This window comes from Entelurus aequoreus, linkage group LG10 (assembly GCF_033978785.1).
Source record: "Entelurus aequoreus isolate RoL-2023_Sb linkage group LG10, RoL_Eaeq_v1.1, whole genome shotgun sequence".
Classification (NCBI taxonomy): domain Eukaryota; kingdom Metazoa; phylum Chordata; class Actinopteri; order Syngnathiformes; family Syngnathidae; genus Entelurus; species Entelurus aequoreus.
The window spans coordinates 24282974-24309695 of NC_084740.1; the positions used below are offsets into that span (position 1 = coordinate 24282974).

Here is a 26722-nt window from a genome sequence, read left to right on the forward strand (position 1 = left end):
CTCAGCGTCGCTAGTGGACAAGATGGAACGAATTTTAGCGATATTACTGAGATGAAAGAAGGCCGTTTTAGTAACACTCTTAATGTGTGACTCAAACGAGAGAGTTGGGTCGAAGATAATACCCAGATTCTTTACCGAGTCGCCTTGTGTAATTGTTTGGTTGTCAAATGTTAAGGTGGTATTATTAAATAGATGTTGGTGTCCAGCAGGACCGATAATCAGCATTTCCGTTTTCTTAGCGTTGAGTTGCAAAAAGTTAGCGGACATCCATTGTTTAATTTCATTAAGACACGCCTCCATCTGACTACAATCCGGCGTGTTGGTCAGCTTTAGGGGCATGTAGGGTTGAGTGTCATCAGCATAACAGTGAAAGCTAACACCGTACTTGTGTATGATGTCACCCAGCGGCAGCATGTAAATACTAAAGAGTGCAGGGCCAAGAACCGAACCCTGGGGAACTCCGCACGTTACCTTGACATAGTCCGAGGTCACATTGTTATGGGAGACGCACTGCATCCTGTCAGTAAGATAAGAGTTAAACCAAGACAAGGCTAAGTCTGACATACCAATACGTGTTTTGATACGCTCTAATAAAATATTATGATCGACGGTATCGAAAGCGGCGCTAAGATCAAGAAGCAGCAACATAGATGACGCATCAGAATCCATCGTTAGCAATAGATCATTAGTCATTTTTGCGAGGGCTGTCTCCGTAGAGTGATTTGCCCCGAAACCGGATTGAAAAGGTTCACAGAGATTGTTAGTCACTAAGTGTTCATTTAGCTGCTGTGCAACAATTTTTTCGAGAGTTTTGGAAATAAACGGAAGGTGGGAGACCGGTCGGTAGTTTACCATGAGGTCAGGATCGAGGTTAGGTCTTTTGAGCAGAGGATGAATAACCGCTTTTTTGAATGCTAGGGGAACAGTGCCGGAAGAAAGTGATAAGTTTATAATATTTAACACTGATGGACCTAATAATACAAACAGTTCCTTGATAAGTTTCCCAGGAAGTGGGTCAAGTAAACATGTTGTTTGTTTTATCCCACTTACACGCTGTAATAATTCCTCTAATGTTATTTCATCAAAAATAGAGAGACTATTTTGGAGGGCAGTGTCCGTCGTATATACAGTCGTATTTGTGTTAATAGAACCCAGTTGTAGCTGGGATGCGTTGTCTTTAATCTCCTTTCTAATGAGTTCAATTTTCTTATTAAAGAAATTCATAAAATCATCTGCAGAGTGGGTGGAGCTACTGGGAGGAGTCCCTTGTTGGGTTAGCGATGCTACTGTACTAAACAGAAATTTAGGATCGTTTTTGTTGAGGCCGATGAGATTTGAGTAGTATTTAGCTTTAGCTAAGGTAAGCATGCGTTTATAAGTTATTAAACTATCACTCCATGCTTGATGGAAAACCTCAAGTTTAGTCGCGCGCCATTTGCGTTCCAGTTTTCTACATGATAATTTATGAGCACTAATTTCTTCTGTAAACCATGGGGTGCGCCTTTTAGGGGCCCTTTTTTGCTTTAGCGGTGCTATACTATCAATAATTTCGCGCAAGGCATCGTCAAAATTGTTAGTGAGGTTATCAATAGAGCCGACATAATTTGGGAATGGTGCCATTACCGAAGGCAGTAGGTCAGCAAGAGTCATCGTTGTGGCAGCATTAATGTTGCGGCCGCTATAGCAGTTATTATTATTATTAGCTTGTTGACAATGAGTCAAAACTTCAAATTTTATAAGGTAATGATTGGACATTACTTTAGTATATGGAAGTATCATAACTTTGGAGGTGGTGACACCCCTGACAAGCACTAGATCTATTGTATTACCGTTGCGATGCGTGGGTTCATGTATTATTTGTGTAAGACCACAGCTATCAATTATGGTTTGGAGCGCCACGCACTGAGGGTCCGATGGGGTATTCATATGGATATTAAAGTCCCCCATTATGATTATATTGTCGGCGTGCGTCACTAGATCAGCAACGAACTCTGAGAATTCACTGATAAAGTCCGAATAGGGCCCAGGGGGGCGGTAGATAACAGCCAGGTCGAGAGGTAGCGGTGTGACAGACCTCATAGTAAGCACCTCAAACGATTTATATTTATTATTTAGGTTAGGGGTAAGGTTGAAATTTTCATTGTATATTAGTGCGACCCCCCCCCCCCCTTTTAAGAGGACAGGCAACATGCGCATTCGTATAGTTAAGAGGAGATGCCTCATTGAGCGCAAAACATTTGTCTGGTTTGAGCCAGGTTTCGCTAAGACCAATGACGTTAAGATTGTTGTCTCTAATGACCTCATTAACTAATAACGCCTTGGGAGACAATGATCTTATGTTTAAAAAGCCCATATTATAGGTATTGGGCTGTTTTGATGAGTTTTTGTTAAGATTATCCGTAGTGGCAATATTAACAATGTTGCGTTTATTATGCGTAGTGCACTTTAAATAGTTTCGACCATATCTAGGAATTGATATGACGGGAATTTTCCGATTGTTTGCTTGGTGCTGCAATAGACTGGACATATCATAATTTGCCACCTCAGTAGAATGCATGTCCACCTCTGACACAGACACAACAGAAAAAACATTATGTTAATTGTGTATTATTCTAAGAGAATTGCTATGCGTACATGGATTATCCAGCCTGGCGCTAGCTAGTTCTAGCTTAACTGACTCCTCACCCGGACTAACAGACATTTTAATTGCCTGTGACCGGGCTTGCTCTAGTGTAGTCAGTCAAGTGAGACTTAAATAGTAGTCTATGTTTCTAGACAGGATGATGGCGCCTTCCTGGTTAGGGTGAAGGCCGTCTCTCATCAGCAAGCCTGGTTTGCCCCAGAAAGAGGGCCAGTTATCAATAAACGTTAGTTCCTGTTGCCTACAGAAGCTAGCAGGCCACTTGTTAAGCGAGACTAATCTGCTATATCTCTCATCATTGCCTCTCGCAGGCAGGGGGCCAGAGACAATTACTCGATGCCTGGACATCTTTCTGGCGAGATCACAAGTCCTGGCTATGTTTCTCTTTGTAATCTCTGACTGTCTCATTCTAGTGTCATTGGAGCCAACGTGTACAACTATATTCGCATAATTAGTGGTGCGATTAGACTGTCGTACGTGTTTACTAGGCCTGTTGCGAGTTAGCTCCCTAAGATTAGCTTCAATGTCAGGTGCTCTGGCCCCGGGGATACACTTTACTGTGGCTGGTTTGCTAAGCTTTATGTTTCGGGTGATGGAGTCCCCTATGACTAAGGTGTGGTGCCCGGTAGACTGGGGTGTAGGACTAGCTAAAGAGCTAAATCTATTATGCGTCTCAACCGGTACACCGTAGCTTGTAGGCCGCTTAGGACTGCTACAAGCTGGGCTAGTTAGCTCGCTACAGCTAACGCTAGCAGATGTGTCCGCAACATCTAAAGTTACGACATTACTCTGCTCTAGCTGGCGGACACGGCCCTCTAGCAGAGCCAACCTCTCCGTGAGTATGGTGCAAGACGCGCAGGAAGCCATTACTCACAGTGTTTTCTGTCACCGAGTGAAGTTCCTGCTGTCCTCAGGGAAGTGGTCGCGGTCTGCGGGAGTAGCTTCCTACTTACCTTCTGACCGGCGCTGCCTTTCTCCGCGCTAGCTTAGCAGCTAGCTAGCTGAGGAAAGGGTGGTGGGACAGAGATCGGGTGATTTGCAAGTTAAATAGTACCACTAAATATGTTTGAGAAGTGATAAAGAAAGCTGTAGAACAATTAAAAGCACACAGATAGAGCGATACATAGCCTTTTTCGCAACAGCGAACAGACGGCGAGCAGTCATATATATATATGTGTGTGTGTATGAATATATATATATATATATATATATATATATATATATATATATATATATATATATATATATATATATATATATATATATATATATGTGTGTGTATGAATATATATACTGTATATATATATAAATATATATATATATATATATATATATATATATATATATATATATATATATATATATATATATGTGTGTGTATGTATATATATATATATTTATATATATGTATATATTTATATATATATATATATATGTGTGTTTATGAATATATATACTGTATATATATATAAATATATATATATATATATATATATATATATGTGTGTGTATGTATATATATATATATATATATATATATATATATATATATATATATATATATATATATATATATATATATATATATATATATATATATATATAAATCCATTTGTATATATCCATCCATCCATTTTCTACCGCTTATTCCCTTCGGAGTCGCGGGGGGCGCTGGAGCCTATCTCAGCTACAATCGGGCGGAAGGCGGGGTACACCCTGGACAAGTCGCCACCTCATCACAGGGCCAACACAGATAGACAGACAACATTCACACTCACATTCACACACTAGGGCCAATTTAGTGTTGCCAATCAACCTATCCCCAGGTGCATGTCTTTGGAGGTGGGAGGAAGCCGGAGTACCCGTATATATATGTAATATAAAAAATGGGAGGCAGCAATGTGCCATACTGTAGTAAAAAGACTAAGTATTTAGGATGGTTGGCTTTGGCAGAGGTCTGCCTGCACTTGACAAACATGTACGAGTGGACATAAGTCTATTCATTAGGACAGACTGATGTCCCTTTGCGTGACGAGATAAATTATATAACATTTTATTACCTGCAGTTCTGTTTATCCTGGATTGCCATCAATCCTGTGGGTTTTTAAAACGGTACCTTTAGTGAGGATTAAAACTCAGCAGTGTTGTTCACCATTTCACCTGCGAGATTACAAGGCAATTGTTGTGCGACATGTCTTCATTTGGGACAGGTTGTCCTCCATGATGAAAACCACATCTGGCACATGACGTAAACCTCCACTGAGGTCCTGGTGTTGTGCAGGTTGGGACAGCATATGGCTGACAAAAAAACCCCAAGACATTTTCCTTAAGTTACAGGGAGACCCCCCTCTTTATGAGAATAGGCATCCTGCTAGGGTCAAAGGTGAGTGCCCCCGCGTCTGTCCACTGCTCTCCATCCATCTGTGAGCTGGAATCAAAGCTTTGGGCCAATCATACCACTTCCTCTCTTTTGGCGCCATTAGTAGATGTAGTCGAGGCCCCGATATGATTCCATGCACATGCACATGCCTTTACAGGTTCTTATTAATAACCCACGCAATTAATAATACAGGTAAAATACAGAGACTCAAAATAATTCGCTAGTCAAACCCACAGCACACTCACTTACTCATAAAGACATTTGCTAATACCAAGTAATTAATGACAGCAGCAACTTTGCCCAAAACAAATAATCAGAAGAGTCCAATTAAGACTAATTATTCTACAAGTCATAAAAATTGCACTCAAACAGCAGAATAGAACATGCCATTTAATTAATGTGATTGCCCCTCTCACAAATAATCTATGACACGGCCACACTTACGCAAAACAAATACAGTCGTACCTCAACTTTAGAGTGCCCTAACTTAGGGGTGTTTTGAGATAAGAGCTGTCGCTCGGCTAATTGTTTTGCTTTAAGCTGCAAACAAAAATTGGAGTTACAAGCATCCCTGTCGTTAGTTGCCGCAGCTAATGCCACAGTGAACCCCGTAAGATCCGCCCAAAACATCGGGTCTTACTCGCTAGCATTGGCTTGTAGCTAGACATCGACATAACTTTGTTTTCCAACCATGGTAAGGAAGAAAGTGAGTGTGAGGGACAGTGCTGAGAAGAAGAAGTGGATAATATTCATTTCATCAAATAAATAAATAATCAAAGCGTATCACTGCTAGTCTGCATCATACTGAAGCAGAATGAGTCTAAAGCCAGCTAAGAACATCAAAATAATATCTAAATTGGCAAACATTTATCTGGCAAAATATGGAAAAGCTGCTGATGTTGTGCTTGACAGTGAAGGAGCTTTAAGGAGATACTGTACATTATTAATAAACTACTTCATTAAACTAGTAGTAGTTGTGTTTTAGTACATTCTATTGTATGTTTTTTATAGTATATGTCTTATTTAAAGTGTGTTTTTCTTTTTAAAAGGAATGTTACATATTAAGATTGTGGTGTTTTTTGGGGGGGAGGACGGGGGCATCAGTTAAATTCATTTCATTTTCATTTTTTCATTTATTTATTTATTTCAGGCAATGACATAAAAAAATAATAATAATAAAAAAAAGTACAAAGTTGACAACACATAATAATATAAATTAATATAGTGCAAAAGGCAATGTATAGTATGTAATGCAGGATTGTCCAGTTTTGCCTGAAAGGGAGTGGGAAGAAGATAACTTATTTAATCCCACCCCCAGTTCTCCGTTCAGTGATTATTCACATGAGTTTCACTGTTACATTGTTCAAGGATTATAATACAAATGTTGTATCATAGTGGCATTACCACAGGTAACAATAATCATTACACTGTAACAATAATTTGTATCAACAATGTAGGAATAATGAATATACCAACAATGGTAATAGACAAAATACCAACAATGGTAATAGACAACATAGCAATAATGGCAATAGACAACATAGCAATAATGGTAAGGAAACATTGAGCACATGATAACACTTTGAGACAGAGTACATGAGCAGGTCAAATTAAAGACCCTCATCCCTATATTTGAACCAGACCCCATGTTTGTATAGTAGTTTAAATTGATTAATAGTTTGGCATTGCTTGTGTTGTAAGTCCAGTTTGTTCCATAGTTTTACTCCGCATACAGACACACAAAAACGTTTACGAGTGGTTTGAATCAAATTGATTTGAGTTCCTTTCAATGGGGGACATTGATTTGAGGTACAAGTGTTAAGATCGAAAGTTGAGGTAGTACTGAAATTAGAACTCCAAATAATACTGTAAATATTCCACCAAGCCAGAAAAATTCATTGAAACAGCAGATTTGAACGTATCATTTATTTATTGTGATTGACCCCCTCACAAATAATCAATGACATAGACCACCTAGCACAAAATTAATAATCAGGACTCCAAAACAAGACAAAAATTGCAGTAAGAAAGCAGAAAAGAAGTGATGGGCTTAAATGTGAGCACAGACCATCGGGGGCCAAGAAAAGGCATGAATGACCTCAAGTGTGAGTCCACCTTTTTGCAAGTCCTCTTCATCCCTCACACGTCTCCAAAGTTCTAAACATGGCATTTGCCCTTTCTCGAAAAATGAAGCATCTCTTACGCCGATCATCTTCTCTTCCTCCTTCTCATCTCCACAGTTCAAACATGGCTCTGTGGCGTTTGCCCATATGAATGTGTCCCGAAGAGTGAAGCATCTCTTCCGCCTATCATCCATCTTTGCTGCCGTGCTCCTAAAGGCAGTTCATGACCTTCCCAAATGGGCTCGCTCATCTTACAGATGAACACACTCAAGGCCATCGCTAACGGATTGCCCACCTTTTGATATATTAGCCACAGGCAAACCCCCAAAGATTATGCGCCAGAGCTGGTAGGTAGTAAAATATAGAGCATTTGTGAGGTCAGAGATTACTGATGTTGGACCTGTTGACTTTTTATTATCCATTGTGTCTTGCCAAGACATGAGCTAATAGGTGTAGATCTGCCTCTGATTGATTAATGAATGAATCAATATATTGTTTATGGCTAGCGTAGCTGACCTAAAAGAGATCGAGGGAGATTGCGAGCTCAATGTTCTTGTATTATATACAGTATAATTATAAAGTAAATGTATTTAAATGCCATATTGATACTAATACATTTTACCAAATGGAGATAGCTTGTATTAAGATATAACACATTTCATACCTATTTATATGAATATGAATAATGCAGTATATGTAAACAATGAAACACTGGCTGTGTTGTGTTGCTGACTTCCCTCGCAAAATATCCACTTCGCACCGACAACTTTCTTCTTTGCTTGCTCAACTTCTTTCGCCATAATGCAATGAACAAATTGCAACAGATGTCCAGAATACTGTGGAATGAGATGAAAACAGAGCTATTTCGTATTGGCTTCAATGGGGAAGCCATACCTCTGTTAAACTGGCTACGTCACACTCATACGTCATCATACCGAGACGTTTTCAAGCGGAAGTGTGGCGGGAAATTTAAAATTGCACTTTATAAGTTAACCCGGCCGTATTGGCATGTGTTGCAATGTTAAGATTTCATCATTGATATATAAACTATCAGACTGCGTGGTCGGGAGTAGTGGGTTTCAGTAGGCCTTTAAATGTATGTCACTTTATTAAAATTAAATAGCTAAGAAATCTAATGTTCATAAGTATTCACAGCATTTGCTCAGTATGTTTTACCTTTGGCAACAAATACAGTCTCAAGTCATTTTGAATACAATGCCACAAGCTTGGCACACCTATCTTTGGGCAGTTTCGCCCATTCCTCTTTGCAGCACCTCCTAAACTCCATCAGGTTGGATGGGACGCAATCAGTGCGCAACCGTTTTTAGATGTAGTTCTGACAAAGTGACAAGGCCATCGCTAACGGATTGCCCACCTTTTGATATATTAGCCACAGGCAAACCCCCAAAGATTATGCGCCAGAGCTGGTAGGTAGTAAAATATAGAGCATTTGTGAGGTCAGAGATTACTGATGTTGGACCTGTTGACTTTTTATTATCCATTGTGTCTTGCCAAGACATGAGCTAATAGGTGTAGATCTGCCTCTGATTGATTAATGAATGAATCAATATATTGTTTATGGCTAGCGTAGCTGACCTAAAAGAGATCGAGGGAGATTGCGAGCTCAATGTTCTTGTATTATATACAGTATAATTATAAAGTAAATGTATTTAAATGCCATATTGATACTAATACATTTTACCAAATGGAGATAGCTAATATTAAGATATAACACATTTCATACCTATTTATATGAATATGAATAATGCAGTATTATGTATGATTATAATGCATTATTTAAAAAAAGTGCAGACTACAATATGAGTCAGGCAACAGTAATTAAGTTATTGTTTTAAGGCACTTAAAGGTAGTTACAGCTGTGTGAAAACGTATAATTATCAGTCAGTGGGTACGCGTACACAACGAAGACAGCTTTATTGTATAGTGTATAAATAATAAGCGACCTTTCTTGTCCAAGTTGCCAGAACCATACAACGTGTCTGAGTCACGCTGCGTGTTTAAACGAGTTGGCGTCAAAGCTCTCAAATTAGCTGTTTCCCTGCCTCACATGCACGTCTTGTCCGTGTGACAAAGACAAGAAAGACGCCGCTAATTTTACCAGGCCGGCTGTAACTGAAGGAACACGATGGAGGAGTGAGACATCCCCTTTTGACGTTTTCACCAGGCGACAGTCCCGCGTTACATTCTGTACAGCAGCCTCACACGTTGTTAGCTATTCTCAGGGTCCAGACTGACGGTTATATATACAGTGTGGAGACACGCACCCTGACAACGCTGAATAATCATATGCTGGATCATCATTAGGCCAAACCTCTAGACTGGGTCACAGGTTTAAAATGGCATCAGGTAAAACAAAAAAAAGAAAAATGCTAAAGGAGTATTTTGTGTGGGTTTATAAACAGTATATAACACATTGCATTTCCTTTTTTCATGTTACATTTTATTTTATTTTTGTGAGTGCTGGCATCAACGATCATATTTATGTCTAAAGACCATAGAGCTCATTAGTATGCAGTGCATACTCAAAGTATTTACAGCCCTTCAGTTTTTCCACGTTTTGTTATGTTACAGCTATATTTCAAAATAGAATAAAGTAATTTGTGTATTTAAAATTCTACAGGCCCATAATGACAATGTGAAACTTTTTTTTTTTTTTTTAAAGGCCTACTGAAATGAATTTTTTTTATTTAAACGGGGATAGCAGATCTATTCTATGTGTCATACTTGATCATTTCGCGATATTGCCATATTTTTGCTGAAAGGATTTAGTATAAAACGACGATAAAGATCGCAACTTTTGGTATCTTATAAAAAAAAGGCTTGCCCCTACCGGAAGTAGCGTGACGTAGTCAATTGAACATATCCGCAAAGTTCCCTATTGTTTACAATGATGGCCGCCAGAAGTGAGAGAGATTCGGACCGAGAAAGCGACGATTTCCCCATTAATTTGAGCGAGGATGAAAGATTTGTGGATGAGGAAAATGCAAGTGAAGGACTAGTGGGGAGTGGAAGCGATTCAGATAGGGAAGATGCTGTGAGAGCCAGGGGTGACTGATATTCAGCTGGGAATGACTACAACAGTAAATAAACACAAGACATATATATACTCTATTAGCCACAACACAACCAGGCTTATATTTAATATGCCATAAATTAATCCCGCATAACAAACACCTAGGTGTTTGTTATGCTAGCTCCTGGCTACTAGCTACTAGCTCGAGCTAGTTATAGCTCGAGCGGGTTATATGGACGGGATCCCGTATATATAACCCGCCAATACAATTCAAACACCTGCACAACACACACACTCACTCAGCCCAAAGGACTGTTCACCTAACCCAAGGTTCATAAAGCTTATATATTTAACCAAAGTTATGTACGTGACACGCACGTACGGGCAAGCGATCAAATGTTTGGAAGCGCGCGGGTGGGACCTGATATTCAGCTGGGAATGACTACAACAGTAAATAAACACAAGACATATATATACTCTATTAGCCACAACACAACCAGGCTTATATTTAATATGCCACAAATTATTCCCGCATAACAAACACCTAGGTGTTTGTTATGCTAGCTCCTAGCTACTAGCTCTAGCTAGTTATAGCAAGCGATCAAATGTTTGGAAGCGCAGCTACGTACTCACGGTATCGCGTCTGTGTATCCAAATCAAAGTCCTCCTGGTTAGAGTCTCTGTTGTCCGAGTTCTTCAATCTTGACTGCATCTTTCGGGAATGTAAACAATGAAACACCGGCTGTGTTGTGTTGCTGACTTCCCTCGCAAAATATCCACTTCGCACCGACAACTTTCTTCTTTGCTTGCTCAGCTTCTTTCGCCATAATGCAATGAACAAATTGCAACAGATGTCCAGAATACTATGGAATGAGATGAAAACAGAGCTATTTCGTATTGGCTTCAATGGGGAAGCCATACCTCTGTTAAACTGGCTACGTCACACTCATACGTCATCATACCGAGACGTTTTCAAGCGGAAGTGTGGCGGGAAATTTAAAATTGCACTTTATAAGTTAACCCGGCCGTATTGGCATGCGTTGCAATGTTAAGATTTCATCATTGATATATAAACTATCAGACTGCGTGGTCGGGAGTAGTGGGTTTCAGTAGGCCTTTAAATGTATGTCACTTTATTAAAATTAAATAGCTAAGAAATCAAATGTTCATAAGTATTCACAGCATTTGCTCAGTATGTTTTACCTTTGGCAACAAATACAGTCTCAAGTCATTTTGAATACAATGCCACAAGCTTGGCACACCTATCTTTGGGCAGTTTCGCCCATTCCTCTTTGCAGCACCTCCTAAACTCCATCAGGTTGGATGGGACGCAATCAGTGCGCAACCGTTTTTAGATGTAGTTCTGACAAAGTGACAATCGGGTTCTTGGTCACATCCCTGACTTGGGCCCTTCTACCCCGATCGCTCAGTTTAGACAGCCGGCCAGCTTTTGGGAAGTGGGTCTAAACGACTTCCATTTACGGATGATGGAGGCCAATGTGCTCAATGGGAACTTCAAGGCAGCAGATATTTTTCTGTACCCTTCCCCAGATTTGTGCCTTGAGACAATCCTGCCTCTGTGGTCTACAGACAATTCCTTTAACTTACATCTTGGTTTTGTGCTCGGTCATGGACTGTCAAGTGTGCGACCTTATATATAGACAGGTGTATGCCTTTCCAAATCATGTCCAACCAACTGAATTTACCACAGGTGGACTCCAATTAAGCTGTAAGATCATCTCAAAGATGCTCAGTTGAAAGAGGATGCACCTGACTTCACTTTGAAGCTTCATGGCAAATGTACATGTGATTTCTTATTTTTTTTGTTTTTAACAAATTTGCAAAAAATGTAAATGAACATTTTTTAAATAGTCATTATGTGTAGAATTTTGAGGACAACAATGAATATATTTCATTTTGGTGTAAGGCTGTAACATAACAAAGTGTGGAAAAAGAGACGTGCTGTGAATACTTGGATGCACTGTACAAGCAGGAGAAAATCCTTCAACAATTTCTTTCTCAAAACAAAATCTATTATCATTATTTAATGTTTTAGTGTTTGGTATTGCCTTTTTTTCTGTTTTTTTTCTTTTTTTCTTGACACTTTTAAAATCAGCTAGTACCTTAACTTACAAACTTAATTGGTTCTTAAACAGCGCTCATAACTCAAAACACTTGCTTCTCAAATATTTGTCTCCCAAATAAATTAATTGCAATCAATTTCTTTGGTGCTTGGTCTTCACAACAGCATAATTTTAACATGTAACATGCCTTTTAAAAAGAAAAACAATTCTTTAGATAATAAATATTGTATAAAGACAATACAATGGAATGTACTGCAAATAACTAAAGTAGTTTTATGATGTAATCTAATGTTAATGTACAGGATTTACCTTGCAGAGTGGTATCTCCTACAAGCTGCTTCTCCTTCCAAAACGCCCTGAGATCGGTAGGTTGTGAGTTCAAACCCCGGCCGGGTCATACCAAAGACTATAAAAATGGGACCCATTACCTCCCTGCTTGGCACTCAGCATCAAGGGTTGGAATTGGGGGTTAAATCACCAAAAATGATTCCCGGGCGCGGCTACGCTGCTGCCCACTGCTCCCCTCACCTCCCAGGGGGTGATCAAGGGGATGGGTCAAATGCAGAGGACAAATTTCACCACACCTAGTGTGTGTGTGACAATCATTGGTACTTTAACTTTTTACTTTAACTTTAAAACATCAGCAGCTTTTCCACATTTTCATTGATAAATGTTGGACGTCTAAATATTATTCGAACATTCATAGCTGGCGTTAGACTATGCTTCAGTATACTGCAGACTAGCAGTGATATACTCAAATTGCTTCGCCAAGTTGGCAACAGGCTCAGTCATGTTTTTTATTATTTATATTTTAATTCAATGAATATCATCCACGTATTAGTTATAGCACTGTCCTTCACACTCACTTTCTTCCTTTCCATGGTTGAAAAAAAACAAGTTATGTCGATCTCTAGCTATATGCAAATGCTAGCGAGTAAGACCAGATGTTTTGGGCAGATCTTATACAGGGTTCAATGTCGCATTTGCTTCGCGAACTAATGGGAGGAATGCTTGTCACCCACATTTTTGCTTGCAACTTAAAGCATAAGAATTAGCCGAGAGGCAGCTCTTAACTCAAAATACTATTAAGTTGTGACACTCTTAACTTGAGGTACCACATACAATTTAGTTTGATTTTACCCAACCCCTGGCAATCCTTCAAAAAAAATGGTAAGGATAAGTTATTTTCTATAAATATTCATATTTAAGATAGTAATAGCTATAACAGCCTTTCATTCCTAAATTCAGCTAGACTGAGCCTTTTAATGATCCTCCCAAACCTTCATTCACACGTGCAAAGAATTAAGTGTGCAGCAAGAAACTGGACACTGAATGTTTCACACCTTTTTAATGCATTTGACTCACACTTTGTGTGGGAGACCCTCCTGCAGTTTCGATCTCACACTTTTTTGTTTTCCAGACAATCATCCTTTTAGTAGCCCGTAAGCAAACGTATCACTATCTGTTGGACGCGGTTTAATGTTTTACTCCTGGTCTGGTTGTAAAAGTGTGCGTCTGTCCAAATGGAATGTGTGAATCATGATGCTGACGCTCAAGTCACGAGAGCACATTATAAACGCAAAAGGAAAAGTTCAAAATTGTTCCAAAGCTTTGTCATAAAGCAAAACATAACTTGCCTTCAGCTGAGACTGCACTTTGACCTTTACGCCAAGAACAAAGTAACTTCAAATACAACAGTTTGTATCACAAACATATTGCATTTTCAACAACTCTTTAAATGATTCAACACGGAACCAAAAATAGTCAAGCAGATATTCTTCAAAATCAATATGGTTCTTGTTTTCCATAGAGAAATAATCACTGCAAGTCTACAAAAAGATACATGTCTATTAACACTGACTTGACCTTTGACCTCAGCTGCCTCAGCCATCTTGCGTCTGATACCTTTCAAAAACAATAATTGTCTTGCACTAATTTATAGCAAACGTCTTAAAGAAGATTACAATACATTTTGACAATAATTTTGTTTGAAATCTACGCCTGAAATGCCATATGTTGGCATTAATCTACAGCAGTTATGTTTAGAAACAAAAACAGTCCTGTAGACATGGTTTTGTTATTACATAGAATGCTGTCTTTCTTAGACAAAATATAACTTTTTTTTCATTGGCTGATAGGGCAGTTATGAATGAACCCCATGACTTCTGCCTAGCAACAAGTGACCACCAGGGAAATTGATATGAGCCAGTCTCCTCTGTGCTACCAATAGTTTCCAAGTCAATTTGGAGTTATTAAAAAGCACATTAGAAGTGTAGTCGTGTGACTGTTGCTGACCATGTAAAAAGAGCCATTGGCGTGGTTTCCTCCAACGTTGCTACAATGGGTGTGGAATTCCAGCAACATTCCTCAGACAGCTTTACAAGCTGAGGCCTCGCTGGCAGTGAATGGGCAGCGTCTTGTAACAAGAAGTCCTAAATGTATATTGTGTTTGTAGAGAAAACAAAGCGGACTCCGTCTCTGCTTGGTCAGGGTGCGATGGACGTCCCCCTGACTCCCTCCCCGCTAAAGCGCCACTCAGAGCTAATGTGCTCCATGTGCCTGAAATGTGAGAGCGGCAGCGGAGGAACAACAGGACAGACCTTCCTGTCGGTGATGGAAGGCTCCCCGGTGAACCATCAATGCAGCCTGGCGTTGCCTGATGACCACCGTCTCCTGTCACCTCCTTCTTTAAGACCTGCTGGAGCTGGAGGCTCTAACAATTGTCCCTAAAAACCACTGGCCCTACAAACCACAGGCCCAAAGAGAACTAGTAAGTCTAAAAAACAGTGGCTCTAAGAACAGTGGGTTTAAGGACTAGAGAATCGAAGAAGCAAAAGTCTTTAAGGGACGTTCACACATTGCCGGTTTGGATGGCATTTCTCAAACCGCCGTGAACCGTGTCTCCACGATGGCTGACAGCCTTTTCAACACGTTTTGAACACAGCACATGCAGATTGGCGCAATAGTACCACAGATCTCCCTGAAAGGTGGTGGAGTCCTCCACCTCTACCTCCGTGTAGCTCCTTGATGAGCTTGTGATGCTTCCATGTTTAACTCCACCAACTATGTTTAGTTATTGTGTTCACATCCGGTAGGAACATGTGACTGGCCGATTATGGCAGTGTTAACATTATAGTATCACAAATCTTGCAGTGCAATTACGGGGACTGCTGTTCCTCACACGACAAAAGGCGTTTGGAACCCATTTCGACACAAAAAATGAAAATTGTTTCATTTTTTGTCAGGTCCCCGATTTTAAGGTTCAAGATGGAGGAGTGACGGATGACCAAGTTTTGTGTTTGGTGATAACACGGGTTTTGGCTGAGCACAGTGAATTGCCAAACCGCCATGAACCGCTTAACTGGCAATGTGTGAACGCCCCTTAAAAGCTACAGGCCCCAAGTACCAGTGGCCCTAAGAACTATCATAGCAACCAGAAGTCCTACAAACAGTGGCCCTTAGAACCAGAAGACCAAAGAACCAGCGGCCTTTAAAAAAAACAGTGGCTCTATATATATATAAATACACTTACACATTTGTTTCTCTTAATGTGGCGCCCGAGTCAAAATAATAGCCCAGGTCTGTTCCTCAGAAGAACTTGAGGGCATACAAACCAGAGGCCCCGACAACTAAAAATTTAACAACTAGAGGCTCCGAACACAAGTGTCTCTAAGAACTTGAGACCCTAAGAACTACTGGCCCCAACAACTAGTGTCCCTTAGAACTAATGGCCCGAGGAACCAGTGATCCTTAGAACCCATTACCAGTGACCCTAAGAACTAGTGGCCAGAGGAACCAGTGATCCTTAGAACCCAATACATTTAGAACGTGTGGCCTAAGAACAAGGGAACCTAAGAAACCAAGATCCCAATGGTTAACATGAGCACATGTGTGTACTTGTGGGCTAACGGCTAGACAGTTTATATGTTCTCATAGTAAGACGCCAAAATTGCCAAACTATGGGTTGATCCTCCATAGTTATATGGTTCCTGGATCACTCCCTCCCAGTCTACATTTTCACTTTGCCACAAGTTCCACAAGTGGCATTCAGGCATCTCTGTCATTAGCACTCATCTGAGCGAAAATGAGAAATAATCACAAGTTAAAGAAGGGACAATCCTTGTGCATCCCTCAAAACCTCTCAACCTCCACCGCAGAGTCCAGCCGGGCCCCACGTGGTTCAGCCCTAATCAGAAGCAGGCAGACTGGATCAGATCCCACATGAGGACTGCAGGATTATAAAAGCTGTGAACAATTAAGATACACAAGGCGAGAAAGGACCCGGTGTCTGCTTCGGTTCATTTCTTAGGATTAATTTAAGGAGCTTTTGAGAGCACTTCACTGAAGAGGATTTTAAAGTCTTGTGATTCTTTTTGCAGCTTCTGCGCGTTGGTTTGAGTACAAAAGGCTGCCGGAAGAGTCGTCCTCTCTATTTTAAAGTCTAACTTGTTTGTGGTGTTAGGTCGGCGCCAGGTTTAGGCCCTTTAGCTCTGGCTCCAGATGTGTTCCATCTCTGAGGAGGAGGACTAAATCTCTGCTGCTTTGAAAGGGAGGAGACATGAAACTCTGCTACTCTCGTCATTTAGTGACAAATGGCTGGGTGGGAGCCCCTCCCTCATGTTATTGTTTGATTTGGATCCTCTTCAGTCACACAATACTGCAGCTTTCTCCACCCAGCATGTCATAATCAAATGATGTATTAGTCGTCTGATTAAATAAAAAATGTGGTAGAAAAAAAATGCAGGCAGGAAGTCGGGTAACATCGACATGTGTCGATTAACCTCAGTGTTATTGGAAGTATCAGGATTTTGACTCTGCCGTCCCTCTATTCCTGGATTTCTTCTAATTGTGTGCACTTACTTCCTGTTTTACTCAGTAACTCATTCAACTGATTGGTAGAACTTTAAAATCAAATCAAATGTAATTAAATTAAATGTTATAAAGTTAATTGAAATAATAAATTACATTATTAAGAACTTTGTCAGTGACTGGTATTAAAACTCTCCTATCATAGTCCATTTCTGTAAAATAGGTTCAATAACATCTATGGAAGCTTCATCAGTGTCTTCCTTTATGAAGTAAGTTCAACTAAACAAAAATACTTTCAACTGAAACATTTTTTTTTTTTCTGACACAAGAATGCAATAAAAAAAAGATTCCAAAGTAGGGATGGGTACTGAATTTTGTACTTTTTTAGGCACCAACCGAATTCCGTCTGTGCTACCAGGTATTGATTCACGTAAAATTAACCGGTGACTATCCGCTTCAAACACTTGGGGAGGAAACAAGCAACAGTCAGAGCAGACTTGGGTAGTTATGTTGCAATGTTCTGCCAACAAAGCAAGTATGCCTGATAGAAAATGTTTAAACATAAAGCAAGGCTTCACTTTGGCTTTGCCGTATACTGTACATTGCTAGTTATTCGCATTAGCGATTTTACATATCGATTTCAACACATCCAAATTTGGCAATGAAAACTATAACTAACATGCATGTTAAAATCAAGCAGCAAGTGCCTAAACAATACAATACTTAGAGTATAAAGACTTTGTAGGGCGCAACAAAAGACTAGACCAACATTCAGCTTCATGGTAACACACCATGGCCTGTAGACAACTGCCATCTAACATCTTTGCCACTGCATGCAAAGTCTACTATATAAAACTAGTAAGAAAACAAAATATAACAACTGAAAAGCACAGTTATCATAATAGGCTCATTTTAAATGTTACATTAAAAATAAATATTTTATTATCAAACAATTAATATTTATCAACACACACACAAAAGTACCGAAAATTCGTACTGATGAGTATTGTTATCGATTTCCAGGTATCAGTATCAGTTCAAATGTGAAAGGTACCCAACCTTACTCAGAAGCCAAAGAAAGTTCAGCAACAGTGAAATCATTGTTTGTGTTTTTTTTAAACTTTGTCACTAAGTTCAGAAGTTTATCTGGCTCCAAATCACAGAGGAGCACACTTTGATTAAAAACAGGGCGGCTGTGTTTGTCTAAGCCGCTCTGCTTTAATACATGTGAACATCACCTACAGTATTATTAACCTGTGATGTGTATGAAAGGGAGTTTTGCTTGTGTACAGTATTTGTTGTTGTACCCAGCATGTTACCACTAGAAAAGATCCCACGGAAATGTTAAATGTATGCATAGAACCTTATGCCAATGGTGCTTGGCAAGCACCATATGCATAGAACCTTATGCATATGGTGCTTGGCAAGCACGCCCTTGAGTATAAACTTTTACTTTCACTTCTTAAGTGTCACTTAACCTACTTAAGCCCAACGAGGGATCAATAAATAATGGCAATAAATGACAGCCTCGTGTCAGTGCAGTTCGGCCCGGCAACAAAACATTGATTGTTTCCAATTGGCAGAATTTCCTTCCCCTCGGCCCGGAGTCGGCCAATCAGAGGCCGGCTTGGCGCAACGGAGCGCGTTCACCCTGGCAACCGCCCCGCTCCGTTCTGCTCCCTGACGCTCCTCACAACAATGTCGCTATCAGATGGCCCAGGGAACAACCGGTGGAAGCTGAATGGAGGCTTGTTTTGTTGGTCCATGTCAACGGAGACGTAGGAAGAGGAAAATGCCGGCTGGAGGGTGCATGTGTGTCCTTCGCCTGCAGCAGACGCTTGTGGGGGAAGCGCTGCTGATATTTGAGCTACAACACACATGTGGCAATGCACATCAAGACAGGAGGGGGGCGGGGCTTTGTGCTGACAACCACCCCCCTTTGAGTGCATGTAAACATAAGCCCAATTCCGTCAAGCAGCTCTTTAACTTTTGTAGTACCAAACAGACCACAACCATGGAGCTGTACCACTTTTTTGGTGTAGTACCTAAACCGAGCAGTCCATTGATTGGTCGACAGTAAATAGTCAGCCATTCATTAATTTTCTATACTGATATTAAAGTCTGCTATGTGAAGTGGTACTACACTACCAATTGCTTCTATGGTACAGATTGTAAGGCAGCTATGTAAACGACCTGCACTACCAAAGCCTGCTACATTACCAATGGTAGCAACTACACTACCAAAGTCCTACACGATACAGGTTGGAAAAAAGCTATGTGAACCTGCACAGATGCATGAATGTCAAATATGTGAATTAGGTGTCTGCTATGTGAATTACTACTTTGGAAAGCACTCCGATGGCACAGTTTAGAAGTAATCTCGCTGAACTATTACACAACCATTATCTCCCACGGTACAGTGATCTCTGTGAACTACTACGCGAGCAGTGAATTCCATGGCAAAAAGTTAAAAGCTAGCTATGTGAAGCATTAAATCACAAATGACCCCACCCGTACCATTTGGAACGTAAAGGTATGCTATGTGAAGCACTACACTAGCAAAAGCTCCCATGGTGCAGTTTGTAAGTCAGCTATGTGAGCCACTACATTACCAATGGTGGCAACCACCCTATCAAAGTCGTCCTTGGTAGAAGTTGGGGAAACGCTATGTGAACTACTACAAATTGGAATTCAACTTTTTGGCCTACTACTTTTGAAAGCACTCCAATGGCTCAGATTACAAGTAATATCTGTGAACTATTTCAGTGACTTTCATTGTGCAAATTTGGAAGCCCGCTATGTGTAGCATTACACCACAAATTGCCCCCACTGTACCATACCAAATTCCCCCCCGGAGATTAATAAAGTGTTTCTGATTCTGATATGGAAGGTGGCTATATAAATGCATGCCTTGAGAAATATTACACTACAAAGGCTCCCGTGGTACAGTTTGAAAGTCAGCTATGTGAACCCCTAAACTACTAATGGTAGCTACTACACTACCCAAGTCCTCCATGGTAGAAGTTGGAATAAAGCTATGCAAAACACTACAATACCAACGGTTCCCATGGTACAGTTTGGAACATAGATGCATTAAATTCAATTATGTGAATCACTACACTTGCAGTTTGGAAGTCAGCTATGTGATCTACTACTTTGGAAAGCACTCTAATGGCACAATTTAGAAGTAATCTTTGAGAACTACTTCATGACTAATACCTCTCAAGGTACAGTTTGGAAGTGAGCTCTGAGAACTGCTATATGAGCTGTGACTTCCTTGGCATAATTTAGAAGCCAGCTATGTGAAGCTTTACACCACAAATGGGCGCCCATTTTACAGTTTGGTTGGTGGCTTTGGACGAAAGTATGCTATGCGAACCGCTACACTAGCAAACTCTCCTACGGTACAGTTTGGTAGTTAGCTATGCGAACCATTACATTTTAAATGGAGCCACAACCCCAACAATGTTCTCTATGGTACCGTGTGTTTGTTGGCTAGGTAAACCACTACAATACCAATGCTAGTAGTAACTACCCTATCACAGTCCTCCACGGTAAAATTTGGATGAAAGCTATCCGAACACCTACAATACCAAATGATCCCAAGGTACAATTTGGAACTAAAATGCATGAACGTAAATTATGTGAACCACTACACTAGCAGTGCCTTCCATGGCACAGTTTGGAAGGCAGCTATGTGATGTACTTCTTTGGAAAGCACTCAAAAGGCACGGTTTAAAAGTAATCTTTGTGAACTACTGCACTAACAGGGGTTTCCATAGCACAATTTGGAAGCCAGCTATATAAAGCATAATGCCACAAATGGCCCCACCTGTACCATTTGTACATCCAAGTAGGGTAAAGGGTAAAGGGTAAAAGAAAACACATTTTTGGGTGTAGTAATAGATGATACAATGAATTGGAAACCTCGTGTAAAATTATACAACATAAAGTAGCAAGAAACACGTCAATAATGAATAAAGCAAAATATGATCTGGGTAGTCCTGAGTTCAATCCCGGGCTCGGGATCTTTCTCTGGGAGTTTGCATGTTCTCCCCGTGACTGCGTGGGTTCCCTCCAGGTACTCCAGCTTCCTCCCACCTCCAAAAACATGCACCTGGGGATAGGTTGATTGGCAACACTAAATTGGTGTGTGAATGTGAGTGTGAATGTTGTCTGTCTATATGTGTTGGCCCTATGATGAGGTGGCGACTAGTCCAGGGTGTAGCCTGCCTTCCGCCCGAATGCAGCTGAGATAGGCTCCAGCACCCCCTGCATCCCCAAAAGGGACAAGCGGTAGAAAATGGATGGATGGATGATCTGGACCAAAAATCTCTTCATATTCTCTACTGTTCGCTAGTGTTACCATATCTGAGTTATTGTGCAGAAATACATCTACAAATGTGCGCTTCATTCACTAACGGTGTTACAAGAAAGATCAATCAGAATAATACATAATGTTGGATATAGAGAACATGCAAACCCTTTATTTTTTAAATCACAAATATTGAAATTCAACGATTTAGTGCATTTGCAAACAGCTAAAATTATCTACAAAGCAAACTATAACCTGCTACCCAGGAATATACAACAATTCTTCTCAACAAAAAGGAGAAATATAACCTTAGAGGAAAATCTGTATGTGCGTACAACACTTAAAACCTTTAGCATATCTGTATGTGGAATTAAATTATGGAATGGATTAACCAAACAAATCAAAGTACTAATATGATTCTGTTCAAATTACAAGTGTTCACAAAGTACAAAATAGAACAATTATGATAAACATCTTGAACTTTCTTTTATTTATTTATTTATTTTTTGAGATAATGATTATTTATATCTTTAATATTTGTTTACTTACTATAGTATATTATTTATATATTATGTATTTATTCACTGTTCTGTTACAAATAGAGGACAAGGAAATGGGATACAATTATGAAAAGGGGTAGGATTTAAATAAGCTCTGCTTCTTCCTCCTCCTTTTCGGACGTGCTGTAATGAAACAACTAGAAATATGTGATGCATTGCATTGTATCGTATGCATGTTCGAAATAAACTGAAACTGAAGTATGCTATGTGAACGACAACATTGGCAAAGGCTCCTATGGTACGTTTGAAAGTCAGCTACGTTAACCACTATGCTACCAGTGGTAGCTACTACACTACCAATGTTCATGTTATGTCAGAATACATGACACAATGGCTAAAAGTAACAAAAAAGAACACACTGTTGCTGTGTCTCAGATTTAGGTACTGCGCTGTTTGATAGCACAGTTGCCCTTAGTCTCCTCTTGGATAAATCTCCATCCCACATTATATAGTCCCATGCAGACAACTAAATATTGTTCTTTTTGAGAGTGATGCGTTCAGTGCAGCTTGATTTCCTCAGTTTCCATTTATTTTAAAGTGGAAAGAAATAAAGCCTTTAAACGGACATGTTTGCAGTGAAATTCACATCACACTACTTGGGCTTTCTTTAAAAAGCAAGTGTTGCCATGAGGCGACATGAAGCCATGTTTAGAGGATAATCTCACCATCTGCTCAAGATTTGGTGCTTTTGTCATTTCCTCCTCTTAACGTGACAGTGAATCAAGGTCCAACTGGGAATTCTAATACGTTTTGCCTTCTTCGCTGCAGCCAAACAATCCACAGTTGATCTCGAATTGTTGAATTGATGGCAGGTTGTGTTAACATTTCAAGTTGGTGTTTTAACGTATATAATCCATATTTACACTATTAGAGATCACTTGCAGTTGCTTCCTGCCCATCTGGAGGCCTCTACAATCCCATTCTCCTCCCGGTATATCAAGATACAGGTGATGGAATTCCTGCTGGGCATTGCTGCCTGACGCACCTCCTCCAGTGCCTTTTGACAGGTGTGCTGTGACACCTCACCGAACACCTCTGTGGGCATAAACGGGTCATCAGCAGGGGACCACCATTCATCAACGTTTCGCTCCTTTAACCCCAGAACGTCTCATGGTGGCTGAGCGATGGCAGGGATGTCTCCCTGCCACCCCCTGCTGATGTCCTAGGTGTTTTCCCCCCAACTCTTATGCTTCCTCCTTAGCCACAGCCAGAAGCTGGCTTTGTCCGCCTCCTCGGCCAGCTCTTTCATGGCTTTCCGATGCCCCGCTCCTGTGCATCCAATGTCTCGGAGTAGGCGGGCAGTTGAGAAACCCACGAAGCCCCTACACCCCACTTCCACAGGGCAGATGACGGCTTTCCAGCCAGCCTCCCTGCACTCTGCTGCCAGGTCAGAGTACTTGGCTCGCTTCCGCTCATAAGCAGCCTCCAACCCCCCCTCCCATGGGACAGTGAGCTCGACCAGAAGAACCGTCCTGCAAGCCTCTGACCAGAAGACCAGGTCTGGCCGTAGCGATGTTTCGACGATCTCCCTGGGGAACTGGAGCTGCTTCCCCAGGTCGACCCTCATGCTCCACTCATTTCCTGGTGAGAGGAGTCTCGCAGTAGCTCTCTGGTGGGAGTGTTTGGCACCATCCCCAGCCCTCGCGAATTGGATGAGATGTCTGGCTGGAGCAGAAGGTCTGCTATTTGCCTCCTTTCTGCAGGTCTCTGACACCTCTGCCAACTTTTTCAAGACTTGGTCGTGTCGCCATCTGTAGCGGCCTTGCGACAACGCTGTCGAGCAGCCCGACAGGATGTGCTGGAGGCTTGCGTTGATGGTGTTGCAGAGGGGACAGGTCTCCTCGGCACCAAACCATTGGTGGAGGTTTCGGGGACAAGGCAAGGTGTCGTACGTTGCTCTGATCAGGAAGCTGAGCCTGGCTTGGGGGATCTTCCACAGGTCAGACCATGACATCGTCCTGTCTGTGAGACCTTCCCACAATGTCCAACGACCTTGCTGGCCCTGGGACACCGCTTTGATGTTTAGGCGTTCCTGCTCATTTCTTGCCACTTCTGCCACCACCATGGCTCTCCGGTCTTCTTTGGAAGCCTTTGACCAGAACAAGGGAGCCTCGCCCCTCCCAAGGCCTGCTCGACCTTCCTGAACTCTGCCGACCACTTCACGGTGCTTCAGCCTGCAGATCGCCGTGTCGACCTCTTCTTGGGCTTTCCACTTTCTTCCTGTTCTTATCTGGGTGCCCGCTGCTCTCACCAGCTGGTCAGTGGATTCCCTCAGCTCCAGCACCAGCCGAGCCTTCTCTTGCTTCTCTTGTAGATTTGCTGCGGACACGGGAGAATTGAATCTCGATATCGTCTTGGTTATGATGAAAGTGGTCGGAATAGGATTAAAGTCGGCTTGACTGCTGTGCGGTGTAGGAGCACTACTGGATTATGGTGTCAATAGGATGCTTGTCATCCACTGTCAAATGTAAACATGAAGATTTAAAGGTATAGTAAGTAAACACAGCCTCCCATAGTTGATGTTTTTTTCTTCTTGTATTGATATCAAAGTTAATAAAACATTTCAATGAGCAACATTGCTGATCCTCCTTCTCCCAGAACATGAGAGGTGTCCAGGCAGGTCCATGACTCTTAAGGACCACAAAATGAGGTCGTTGAGAACCACTATGACATTAATAGAGATATTATTTTCCTCACTTACACTAACCACATGACTCTAAAGATGTTAGTTTAAGGCCAAATGGTTACACACTGTAACTTTAAGGGGAATTAGTTTATTAATAAACAATGTTATTATTTTCTTTTCTTGTCATGGTTAAGTTTATTTTAGGCCAAAAAGATCACTTTAGACTAGGGGTGTCCTGACCAGATATCAGTCCAATATAAGCCAAAAAACAAGTATATTAGATCAGCTTGCATCTGAAATGTCCGATGTAAGCGCTCCGATACAAGCAGTCCTGCAGAGCGTTTAATAGTCAAAGCGCGACATAAGCACACAAGGTTGGTCTTTTCTTGTATTTTAGTGAGGTCATTTTACAGAAAGTAAACATGGTAGGCTGTAGGCTACTAGGAATTAGCAGCTACACAACATCTTAGCACACAAGAGCACACCAGCTAGACATACGTATAATAAGTGTCCTTAATTAAATATTACAGTCCAAAACAGCACATTTAAAATCAAATAATGATATTACTTACAGATACAAAGTCTCCATAGCAAAAGCATATTAGAATGTATCCAGTAACAGACGTGTCCGTATCACATACTTGCCAACCCTCCCGTTTTTAGCGGGAGACTCCCGGTATTCACCGCCTCTCCCGATAACCTCCCGGCAGAAATTTTCTCCCGACAAACTCCTGGTATTCAGCCGGAGCTAGAGGCCACGCCCCCTCCAGCTCAATGCGGACCTGAGTGGGGACAGCCTGTTCTCACGTCCGCTTTCCCACAATATAAACAGCTTGCCTGCCCAATGACGTCATAACTGTAGAATGATCGAGGGCGAGTTCTTGGTTTCTTATGTGGGTTTATTGTTAGGCAGTTTCATTAACGTCCTCCCAGCGCGGTAACAACACACAACAACAGCAGTCACGTTTAGTCTACCGTAAAGCAGTTCTTCTGCCGTAAACAGCATTGTTGTGACACTCTTAAACAGGACAATACTGCCATCTACTGGATAGCCTCCAGAACACTGAAATTCAAGTATTTATTTTATTTATATGTATAATAAAATAAATATATATATATATATATATATATATATAAATAGCTAGAATTCACTGAAAGTCAAGTATTTCATACATATACATATATACATATATATATATATATATATATATATATATATATATATATATATATATATATATATATATATATATGAAATACTTGAGTTGGTGAATTCTAGCTTAAATATATTTCCCTCTTAACCACGCCCCCAACCACGCCCCGCCCCACCCCCCACCTCCCGGTATTGGAGGTCTCAAGGTTGGCAAGTATGCCGTATCATCCAATTTACTGGATGTTGTGGCAATTTATTGTGGCCACTAGTTGTTCCAAAAAAAAAGTACCACTCCAATTTAAAGTCCATTCCAGACTGATAATAATGAATAGGTTAGTCTTGTTCATACCTACCATTGCTCCCTAAATCATTTCACTTGATCCAACCTTTTTTAACATTCAACACTACAGGATAATGAAAGTATGTATGATTTCTACTGATATCGTAATGGATCAATATCACCAATACTCAAGGCTTCAATATCGGTATCGTATCGGACGTGAAAAACTTGAATGGGGACATCTCTACTTTAGACTATATTTAGTGCTTTGGGATGCAGATACAGTATGTGTTTTGCATAGTTGACGTCAAAATGAACCAAAATTTATGTCCAACAGGATATTGGCAACATATATTTAAGTCGTCTTCAGGGTAAAACATCAGAAAAATGTACATTCCAAAACAAAGAATGAGATTATAAATAGACCCCAAAAGTATACATTATTTCTATTTCAGTCCCATGTGGGCCAGATTATGGGTTCCATCGTGGGAGCTCACAGAAAGGCTTTACTTAAAGTCTAAATGCTGTCTGGGGGTTAAGTTTATCCTCAAGTCACAATGTCAGGCAGAAAGAGATTTGTATGCACAACAAGACAACACTGCGATAAGCAGCAGTGAGAAGATTGTGCTTGTACGTGGCGGAGCAATCCAACACTCCACTAATTCATTCCATGTACCAAGCTTTTATAGCTGAATGGGAATAGCAAAACATTACAAT

The 26722-nt window shown here is 40.7% G+C and overlaps 1 protein-coding gene and 1 long non-coding RNA gene across 7 annotated transcripts in view; one reads left to right on the forward strand and one right to left on the reverse strand.

Annotated features, from left to right (window-relative positions):
- The window catches only part of LOC133658395 (uncharacterized), a 148102-nt gene that overhangs the window by 73593 nt on the left and 47787 nt on the right, over window positions 1–26722 (forward strand). The gene's annotated exons all lie outside the window — the stretch shown is intronic.
- On the reverse strand, window positions 2771–14153 carry LOC133659089 (uncharacterized; the record flags this gene model as incomplete). Its single annotated transcript, XM_062061827.1, has 3 exons — window positions 14124–14153; window positions 4814–4908; window positions 2771–3443 (listed from the first exon to the last, which is right to left on the reverse strand). Coding segments are annotated over exons 1-3 (798 nt in total), but the record flags the coding sequence as incomplete, so codon positions are not given.